The 11,047-nt window shown below is 37.8% G+C and overlaps 1 protein-coding gene across 4 annotated transcripts; it reads left to right on the forward strand.

The window, feature by feature from the left end:
- The first annotated feature begins 3,994 nt into the window (after positions 1-3,994).
- SPCH (basic helix-loop-helix (bHLH) DNA-binding superfamily protein) lies at positions 3,995-7,141 on the forward strand. Of its 4 annotated transcripts, XM_088854452.1 has the most exons (4): positions 4,152-4,464; positions 4,580-5,066; positions 5,557-6,036; positions 6,802-7,141. In XM_088854452.1, exons 2-4 carry the CDS (start codon positions 4,662-4,664, stop codon positions 6,865-6,867), a joined length of 951 nt encoding a protein of 316 aa, XP_088710578.1. In that variant the 5' UTR covers positions 4,152-4,464; positions 4,580-4,661; the 3' UTR covers positions 6,868-7,141. The 4 variants fall into 4 exon arrangements, with proteins under 4 accessions (XP_006847338.1, XP_020524631.1, XP_088710578.1 ...); XM_006847275.3 differs by having other exon boundaries at positions 3,995-5,066; XM_020668973.2 differs by lacking the exon at positions 6,802-7,141 and having other exon boundaries at positions 5,557-6,272.
- The last annotated feature ends 3,906 nt before the right edge of the window (positions 7,142-11,047 follow it).

An 11,047-nucleotide genomic window follows, 5' to 3' on the forward strand; every position in this document is an offset into this window, starting at 1 on the left:
CTTCTCTCTCCTCTCTCTCTCTCCAAGACTCACCCACGAACTCAAGCAAAAATTGAAAGTTTATTGATTGATTAAAGAACTGAACCAAAGGCCCTTTTACAATGAAGCATGTTTATATGGAATTGGGCCCAAACATGGGTAGACGCCCAAAAATTACCTAAAATTGAAGATAATTAAAATTTAATTGAATTAAAAGAAATTCTAAAAATGGGTGTAAAAGGACTGTTTTGCCCCTATCTTACAATGTGTAAAATTCTAAAACAGTCCATGCCTGAGAACTTGCAAGATCTTCTATGACTGATCCAGGGTTGTTCTGATGCCCATTTGATTGAAAGATAAGTTTTTTATTGTAGGGATCGGCATGACGATCGATTTGATACCAATTTCAAGCCATGAATCATGTTTTTAAGCTATGATCATGAGACTTGAATTTATGATGAATCTTGAAAACTTTGGATCAATGTTAATTGAGGTTTTTATTTTTTTTTCTTTGCTGAATCGCGCTAAGCATGCCGTCACGATCACGTTGCAACAAGCACAGCTCGGTTTCGTGCCCGGATGAATCTTTAGTTTTTGGCCAAAATCTTGAAATCCGGTGGCCGAAATTTATAGCTTCTTTGATGCCTTCGTGTATGAAATCCAACCGTTCATTGTATGCGAGGTTCGAACCAAAGATAGCCACGGACCTTACGCACATAATACAATTAGTTTCATGTCGATCGGGTATGTGAGCACCATGATTTGACAGCTTGAGTGAGGCATGCTGCCGCTGAATTTTCTGTAATTTTCTTCACTAATCAGCAACTTCTTTCTAGTTTTTCTCCCTGCTCGAGCATCATCACGGCGCGTACCATATATCAAAAAGCTCGTCTTGATGAGACGAACACGCTCACCAAAGTTGAGTGCGATCCGACTCTGATCGAGTGGGATATAAGCCCCAAAAGTCACTGCCCGTGACTGTGAAAACAACCATCTTTAATTGTGTTTTGGTGTAGGGTGGCCACACAGGAATAGTGTGCGGCCTATCCCGTTTCGGTATTATACCCATAACTTTGTTCTAGAGTGCCCGATTAAGCCGAAACTTGACCCATGGGTGTTTTCAACCTTACTGGATCCAATGATGGTGGTCCTATAGTAATTTGATGTATCAAAAAATATAGCTCTAGTTACGGGGTCGATTTCAGGATGCAAGAGGCCAATTTTGCCGAAATTGTTTCTTTGTATTCACTGCCTTAGATATGTCGGAATATGACGAAACTTGACAAGTGAACTTTCGAAATGCTAATAAAGATCTCGACCAATTCTGGAGCCATTACGAGACTGTCAAAATTTCCACTGCTTTATAGGCTTTATGGACATGCTTCCTCTTTATTCCACATCAGGGACGAAGGTGCTGAAAAATACGTTCAAACAATAGAACTAGATTATGTGAAAAGGCAAAACAACAGTCCAAGAATAATCCCAAAACAAAATTTTAAACTACCTTTTAATTTTGGTTGTGGTTTTAATTTTCAAATTTGAGGTGAGGCCTAATTTTCTTTTCATAAAGCCTAGGGTATATAGAAATTACAATCTATATATATATATATATATATATATATAGCCACAGACACACACACACACAGAGGAAAAGTCTTCCCAACGTATATATACACACGCACATACACACACACATACACATAGGAAAAGTCTTCCTAACTCCTATAGGTAAAAATAAACAGTGATTTCGCTTACGCTCATCACCGTCCAAAGTTTATTGCACAATCATGATTGTCTGGTAGTATTTGTTTTTCTTTTTTTTTCTACAAATAGTAATGACCTGATATTTGGATTGTGTATAAATCTTAGTGACGCTCACCTAATAAAAATATGAAAAAATAATTCGCAAAAAAGGCATTGATCAAAATACCTCTGAAACGTTTTGAAGGTATTTTTGTCAATTTGTTTTATGTAAAATATTTTTTTGATATTTTTTGTAGATTCGCCTATTTTTTATTAACACACGGTCCAAGTTTCTGGTCATTCCAATATATATATAAAAAAAAAAATTTAACACTACCGGGACAATCGTGACTGTACGATGAACTTTGGACGGTGATGAGGGTAGACGAAAACTGTTAGTAAAAAAATGCGTTACAAAATACAGTATTTCCAAAACTTGAAATTCATTTTTTTCCTCATGTCCATGCATCATGATGTCGAGCTGATCAATTTGAGAAATTTGGGCATCAAAACAAGCTCTTCTAGGGAGATTTTTGAGGTAGGCTCAAATTTGACTGTTTAGTGCCTCAGCTCTCTCTCTCTATATATATATATATATTAAAGGTCACACCCTCAGTGAAGCCATAATTCTCCATATCTTTTTGGACTACTGACAACCACATCCTTTTGGCCCAACTCCTTGCTCTTTTCAATCCTTCCGCTTAAACTAACTCGAATCTCCTAACAAGTGTTGAACTTGGTCAGTGCCGCGCATGGCCAGCCTACCTAAGTCTACTCTCTTTCATCTTATCGCTTATTTGTGCCACAAGTAAATATGGATTTATTTTGAAGTTTATCCCTTCTTGTCTTGCCACTCATATATTTCAACATCTTCATCTCCAATACATTCGTTCTATAGGTATATTATTTTTTATCCGCCGAACATTCCACCCTATAAAGCAAAGCTAGCCTCACATCGGATAATGATATTGACGGTTATGCTGTCATCAGATATTTCAAAACTGTAGTTAAAAACAGAGATGGGTTAAGCTATTTCTGGGCAGCTTTAGATTGCTATTGAAACTGAGATGGTTTTAAGCCATCTCTGGGCATCTAAACTGTTGTTGACACTAAGATGGTTTTAAGTCATCTAGATTTATCTCATTATGATGCAAAATAGGAAAAAGCAAACTTAAGTCATTTGCAAGACATACATACGTCCTAACAAACTAAGAACAAGTTTAAATGTTTGGGCGTGAATTTTAGGAGTGGCAATGAGCCGAACTTGGCGGCCCATTCCAGGGATGGTACATATGGGGTTGGCATAATCCCAACCAAGCCTAGATAAGGCGGAAGAGGCCCTGACTTTGTCTAGGTCAGGCTGGTGCCAGGCCATGTATAATCAAAGATGGAAATGAAATAAATATTAAAGGAAAGCCTGGCTAGGCGGGCATAGGCCGGGAGGGGTAGCCAAGCCAACCTTATTTTGGAATAGGGCAAGCCATAGGCCAGCCCGTCATTTGGGCTATTGTAGCCGAGTTCTAGCCAGAACCTCAGGGTACATTTTCTACCCCAGGCTCTAGTATTTTAGGGCTAGGTCAAGCCCGGTAAGCCCATTGCCAACCCTAATCAATCTTTTAGGTCACAATTCTATGATGAATAGCAAATTCTTCGTTTACCTGCTTATGGACTCGGGCTCTAGAATGAGTTGCTGACGTCCGTAAATTTTAGGGTTCAAATATTTATATATTGTGGGTTTACCTAGTTTTTGAGTTGAGGTATTGTCTTCCACATGCGACTAGGGCAAACAAAATCACCATGGCAACGGTGAATGGTCTAGGTAGCTCAGCCCGGCCCAAAAAAGTCGAAGTTTGGGTTGCAAAATGTGGACCAAGGGCGGCAACCATGAGGAAAGGGCCGGGCACAACCCAATTTTTTTTTTTGTTTCTTTTATTTTTTTTTCTAATTCCATTTAGCCCCACCAAGCTTAAGGCTATAACCGCGCCTGACTCTTTGGCCCGGTTGTGGACAGGCTGGGATTGGGCCTAAGCCTGTGCTACAGGGACTAGGGCAAGCTAGGGCCAGACCATCCAGCCCTAGATAAATTGTCCTTTTTTGGCCGTATCTTTCAACGGTTTAAAATGCTCCTTCTATCTTTCATAAAAAGCTTTTTTTTCGTACTTAAAAGGTTAAGGGACAGATTTTGTTATTTTCACTCACTTTTTCTTTTTTGCAACAGTACATTTCATGCCAGTTTTTATTAGTTCCTAAGAACTGATGAATGTTTGGCATCAGCCACTGTCCAATTTAGGACTTAATGGCCTCCATATAGCTCGCTATTACTATTTTAAGCATGCCATTTTTGTCTCTCCAACTAAATTTCTTCTTCTTGGTTACAAGAAGAAAGAGTGTCGAGGTTATTAAAGCGGCACACCATGCCCACTTCAATCACTATCCTTCAACAAAAGAGCAAGGAAAAAAAAAAAGGAAAAAATATTAAAGACATTTCAAAATGGTGTGCTTGTTATTACCTTCACTGACATGAGCATATATATTACAGGGCTTAAAAAGTCATTGCCAGCCGTTCATTCCGACGTTCCTCTTTCTCTCAATCTACTGTGAAGGCCCGTACATCGGTATTTTCATGTATGATGCTAGTCTGAATCTCTTTTCTTCTTTCTTCTTCATGACTCTCACCAAGAAGAAGAGCTCATCATCTCACTGAAGCAAAAGTACCGGCACAACTCTTCTTTACAGTAATCAGTAAGCCATTATTACGGTTTTACTTGTTGTTGACACTCGAACTCTATTCGCCTCATTATCTCTTCCTCCTCTGATCTTCACTTCCTCCTTCTTGCCGGTTTTCTTTCAACTCAAGTTTACTCATAAAAGACAGGAAGCCTGCCCTGAAAAGCTGTATTCGTTGATAAAGGATAGCATACAATTTCCGTTAAGCACGAATGGGCCATATTCTCCCTGAATTCTTCGATCCTGAGTTTAGTTCGACTGCGAGCTCCCCTGAAAACCTCTTTAGCATCCTTGAAGCCCTAGATAATGCACCGGAAACCTCTTTGGAGTTGCCTTTAAGGAATTTTGCTCTACCGGCTTTGAAAGAAGCAGTATCCTCATTGGAGAAGAAAGCAGTTTTCCGTTCTGATGTGTCAGAGTCTGAGACTGACACGGAGAAGGCACCGTGCCGTAAAAAGCTGAAGATGTCGGCAGCTAAAGGAACGGAAATGGAGGAAACGGCAGGAGAAGGGGGGCAAAGGATTTCACATATAACTGTGGAGAGGAATAGGAGGAAACAGATGAACGAGCACTTAACAGTGTTGCGATCTCTTATGCCTTGTTTCTATGTCAAAAGAGTAAGTTTCTCTCTTTCTTTGCTTCTTAAATTCTAGCCTTAAAAGTATTTGGAGTTTTTCCTTCTTTTGTATGTCTGGTTTCTATAGTTTTCTTGGGACCATCTTATACCATGATTTTGGAAATGGAGAGAGAGAGATAGCATTCACTTCTTTGGAGTCTCTCTCTCTCTCTAGAGTACATGTGTTGCATGAGAGAAGCATCTGATAGTCACCTGAGCTCTATGCATGGAATCTTGGAATGATTTACATATTTGGGAAACCTAGGGTCTAGCATGGTGTCCATAAGCACTAGGCTAATTACTCACACTCCAATGCCTTAATTGGACTTTACATTAATATTTTTGCTATTTATGTTTCTCCTGTTTCAACATATTGCTCATTGAGCTTTGCTGTTAGTCATCCTCATGGTTCTCTGAGCTGTGATCAGATATGGTGATAGTGCTTTGATCAATTAGGGTCAACTAAGTTTTTCTTGTTAAATTATTGACAGGGAGATCAGGCATCGGTGATAGGAGGAGTAGTGGACTACATCAATGAACTCCAACAAGTTCTTCAAAGTCTAGAGGCCAGAAAACAGAGAAAAGTTTACAGTGAAGTCCTGAGCCCAATGCCAGCCTCAAGTCCTAGACCAGCCCTTAGTCCTCGCATACCCATTAGCCCAAGAACTCCTCAACCTTCAAGTCCATACAGGACTAGGGTTATTACACCACCCTATCTCTCTCCTTCGTCCTCCCATGAAATGCCTCCTACATTGGAAAATGTATCAGAGCTTGCTGCTAACTCGAAATCGCCGGTTGCCGATGTTGAGGTGAAATTCTCGGGGGCAAATGTCCTCCTAAAGACGGTATCACACAGGATTCCTGGCCAAGTTCTAAAGATTATCACCGCCTTGGAAGATCTCTCCCTGGAAATACTGCACCTAAGTATCAACACGATAGAGGAGACCATGCTCAACTCTTTTACAATTAAGGTGAGTTTTTGTTTCTTATCAAAATTCTACTGGGGACTCCTGTTTGGGATATGTGGTAGACATCCTGATCTTCCGGTTGGAGTTCAAGTGTTCGACAACCCATGAAGTTTGTCCCTAGAAAGCCAACAAGTTAACTTACCCCTTCTCTTTTCTTCTCTTTTTTCATCAGTCTCTTTTCTTCTCTTTTTTCATAAATCTATAATATTTGATTAAAAACAGCATTAGAATTTACTCCATTGCCCTTTTCTGTTCTATAAGTTGTTTTTGAGTTAAAGGACCTTTTAATTAGAATACGTTTTTATCTATATTCCTAACTCATATGTATAAAGTCCCAGATCCTTGTTCAATAAGAAGGGAACTGATCTTCCATATGCAGAAATGCGAGCCTCTTAATAAATCTATTTTTGAGATGGATGTTAAGACTTAATTTTTAAGGACATGTAAAATCTCTAACATGGAGATCATGAATATGAAAAAATAAATAAATTTTAAAAATTAGAAGTAACAATTCTAGTAAAAAAACATTTGGACTGGTACTTGATATTGTTTTAGATGAAACACCTACTTACATCCATCTTTAAGATGGATGCTTTACTCCTTTTGGACCGCATATGTAAAAATGCGGTCCAGCCCACATGAAAATTTTCCTTTAATTCGTAAACAAATTGGATCGCATTGAGTTTGGCTCATTTAAGCATGCTTAAAAGCTCATGATCGTTCTTGTTTGATTCTCATATGTGTTTGTTTTTCTCTGGTTTTGTATAGATCGGAATTGAATGTGAGCTGAGTGCTGAGGAGCTGGCCCATGAAATTCAAAGAACATTCTGCTAAAGGAAATTGTGCAGGACGAAGCCTCTAACCTAGGATAGTAGGAATGGTCTCCATTAAGTTTCTCTCACTGATTGCAAGGCCTGCTGCTGCTTTGTCAAAAAAAAAAAAAAGCAAAAAACAAAAAGAGAAAAAAAGCTTTTGGGAGCATTTAACCCGAGTTGTGTGCTCATTTACGTACATTGTGATCCCCAAACCCTAGTTTGAAAGAAATGGGCCCAGTGTAATCTAAATATTTATATTTATATTTATAAGTCCTGAGGCCCTTTTGTTCCAATGCTTTCATTGATTCGTGATGCGTGCCCGACTTTATTGTTAGAGTCACTTGTGGCGTGACATGTCGCTTGTGAATTAAATTACACCGAGCAATAATTCTAGGGAACCATATCACACACCATTGTTGTACATGAACCCATTGGTGTACCCGAACCATTGCTGTCTGCACGACATGAAATTCACCGACCATAAAACTAGGGTGGCAACAGGCCGTGCCAGGGACCAAGCCCGGCTTTGCCCTTGTCCTCATACAACCGGGCCAGAAAGAAAAGAAATTGAAAAAAAATTAAAAAAAAAAAAATGAAAGAAAGAGGCCGGGCCTGGTCAAACCGGACAAGCATTTGTTCTATCCCAGCTCTCGGGCCACCGTTTGTAGCTTTGGCCTAACCTTTATAGGGCCCGGTCGCTGGACTCATTGCCAGCCTAACCATACCCACGCTATAAATTATCATTACCAATAAAAATGTTTGCATCAGCAATTTCAATTAAACTTTATGATCCATTGTTAAGTCTAGATGGAGGGTCCACAAAGTACCATATACTAGTTGTGTGCGCCATATCTTCTCATGATTTTATTCATAGGACACCATTTGTTAAAAATCATTTGAGTGACTGGGATAGAAAATAAAAGATTTTATAAATACTTTGGAAGGAGTAAGAAATCCAAAACAATCTTCTAGTTTTCTAGCACGAAAGTTTCGCTGTCACAAATTAATATTTGTCCCTTACTAATCAAGATAAAACTGGAGCTAAGCTCTTGATCAAAACTTGTCCTTGAGATACATGGAAATATATGACTGAATATTCTCGTTCTTCTGCAAATTCATAAGTAGAGTAAGATCTAGAGCACTCGATTAGCTTTTGTACTATGGAGAGTAAGTTTTCAAAGGAAGATAGATAATCAAGACACCAAATAACCTGTATGAAACCTTTATTGCAAAAGAGACACTTGAACCATGAAGTGTTGTGATTCTCCCTTACTGTTATAATAGCTGTAACATCAACTTACGTGCAACTAGATATTAGCAACCACACTGGTTTATGATGCTTCTCAGGTTCCAAAAAGTGAATGATTGCACCCAAATTTGGCTGCTATTTTTCAATCCGCTAGGAGTAGTGTTGTATATAACTTTGACCACAATGATTTCTAGAAGCCTGGCCCGACTGCCTTATTCCTGAATGCATACATGTTTAGCAAGCACATTGCGAGGCACAAGCATGATCCTTACGCATGCACAAACGCCTATATGCCGATTTAAGCATATGAAATGCAAAGTGAACCTTAATTGTTTTTCGACCAATGCAAGTGCATGCGTTGTACACTTTGCAGGCTATATATATGCCTTCTCGCCCTTTAGTTCTTCGAACAAGAGAGAAGAGGATGTTGTCAAATATAAGCATAACTTCCTATTCCCTATTCTCCAGTGAAGGCACGAACTACTACTCTCTAAAGTAGAACAAAATAGGCGTTTCTAAGGTTTCAAAAAATATTATTCTTCAACAACTTCTTGTACTTTGTCAAGGCAAAAACACAATAATTTCCTCTACTTATTTCAAAATGATAGGGGAAGATTGGGCATATAGATATTTTTGCATACCTTGATGATATCTAATGGTTTGAACTATCATATAAATTACTCACTACAAAGTCCATCAAACTCCATGTAGCACAAAAGTTTCAACAAAGATTATTAGGCAATAAACTAGTGCAGAAGAAATAAATAATATATTGCTTTGTTGTATTTCTTATAAGAATCTTCTAACATCCAGAATTTTATAAGGGAAAAATATCAAGGGTGCTCCTGTTTGTAAAACAGCACAACTAATTATGTACATCAGTAAGAGAATAGCTCAACCTTGTCACATACAAGTTATCTCTAGACTTCTTCACTAAGTAGATTACTCTATAGCGAGTGCTTATAATATTTTATCTTGTAAAACTCCACAAACCAATTGTTAGTACTAATATATTAGGCTTATCATAATTTCTTCCTGCCGTTAATGTCGTATTACTAATGTCTGTCCTTATAAGGCGTTCTGTAAAAGTATATGTCATAATTTCTTTATCTTTGAACATATTAGACTTATTACTCCATTGTTTTTCCACATTTGTATGGAGTCCGATATACACACGTTGTTTCTGGATTTACCATTGTAAATATCATTACATGCTCAAGCAACAATAATACAACTACCACAATTATCTCATAATGCCACTATTTGTTTGGGATAAAATTCGAATATTGTGAAGCAAATTAAAGCCATTCCTCTTATCTTCAAGCAAAATCCATGTTTTATAGACCGATTCTATAGTCGAGCAGGAAATGCATGTTCGCTTCTTTGACCTACATGATGTTGCTTCACTTGTAAAGATGAAAACCGGTCAGGATATTGATAAATCTTCAAGTTCTGTGTTCCTACTTCCATTACTATACCCTTCTAACATCGTTCCTACTTCCATTACTATACCCTTCTAACATCGTTCCTACTTCCATTACTATACCCTTCTAACATCGTTCCTACTTCCATTACTATACCCTTCTAACATCGTGAAGCAACCAATGAGGTACCTGCAAAACTTGATAGTTCATGCAAGATATCTCAATACTCGAGAAATTGCTTATCTACTTGGGCAACTTGTATATCTACGAAGTTTCTCGATTATGTATAAAATATCCTGCTTGTAAAATTTTTAGCCTATATCAAACTACAAATCACACTGGCATACTAAATTAGAGATACATCTCTTAAGATGTTGGTTGTCAATGAAATTACCTAAAAATCTTTATTTCTCTTAATATCTTTCATTAAGACATCTGTTAGAGGAGACAATTGCTCACAGTGGGAACAATCATCATTAAACAGAAGTTAAATTAGTGAACGAACATGTGCTTATTTCAACTTGGAACTGGACGTGTCATTTATATTATATTGAAATTCAAGATTAAATATCTTCAAGATTAAAGATAAGCACTCTTAGGGAAGCAGGTTCATGTTTAACTTCCAAATTGTGGCCATTATCCTAAAACGTTATCCTGGAGCTGGTTGTGCGATGCTTGCTATTGCAATCGACTCCCAATATTGAGAGTTGCTGATTATATTTCATGTATTACCGACTCAAAGTCTCCAACTCAATGTTGCACTGGGTGATTCCATACACCACACATTTGGAACATGTCGAAGACATAATCAAGACAAACCCACTGACGATTCTAATGACAGATCTGGAGCTTTTGTGACATATGATTTATTCTTGATTATAGGCTCAACATAAGCCATAAATTAAGCATGAATCAAAATGAAGTAATCGATCAGAAGGGTCAGCCCTATTTGAATATACATCATTTTTACATAAGCTTCATAGGAGTATGAGTCATTTGTGAGACTAATCATATTAGGCATGGGCATTAGGTTAATTGCTCAGGCATGCAAAGTAGATTTGCATAGGCATTCTTATCATAATCACATTGGATATATTGATATTCCACCTATTTGCTAGGAATAATGCACGTTGTACATTTTCATACTCCTTTTGTCCATAATGTTTTTGTCAATGAAATTACTTCTCACTTACAACATTAAGTCGACTGATTTGAGGATTTGGGCATCATGTGGTGTATTTATGACAGCTGTTATTGACCTTTATTGTGACTAATATATATTTGAACCTTTAGGATTCCTAGGTAAATGTTTAAGCGACAACATTTCTATCGCATAATCTTCAATATCTATGTGATACACTAATGTTATGTTTGATATGATACAAAACACACCTAAACAAAATGCCCCCCAAATGTGACACGCACAGCTATGTGTAAGCGTGTGATATTCAACCATATTTTGGGCAGTAATTTTCGTCTACAAATGACCATGAAAAGTTTGTTATGATCTAGAAAGTCATTGCCAT

Source organism: Amborella trichopoda, chromosome 1, assembly GCF_054954075.1.
Source record: "Amborella trichopoda isolate Santa Cruz 75 chromosome 1, AtrichopodaSantaCruz75HAP2 v2.0, whole genome shotgun sequence".
Lineage (NCBI taxonomy): Eukaryota > Viridiplantae > Streptophyta > Magnoliopsida > Amborellales > Amborellaceae > Amborella > Amborella trichopoda.

Bases quoted from the DNA above. Each gene is read 5' to 3' on its own strand.
- SPCH (XM_020668972.2), top strand. From the start codon at position 4,662: ATGGGCCATATTCTCCCTGAATTCTTCGATCCTGAGTTTAGTTCGACT. The intron at 5,067-5,556 runs GTAAGTTTCTCT...AATTATTGACAG, and splicing joins CTTGTTTCTATGTCAAAAGA to GGAGATCAGGCATCGGTGAT.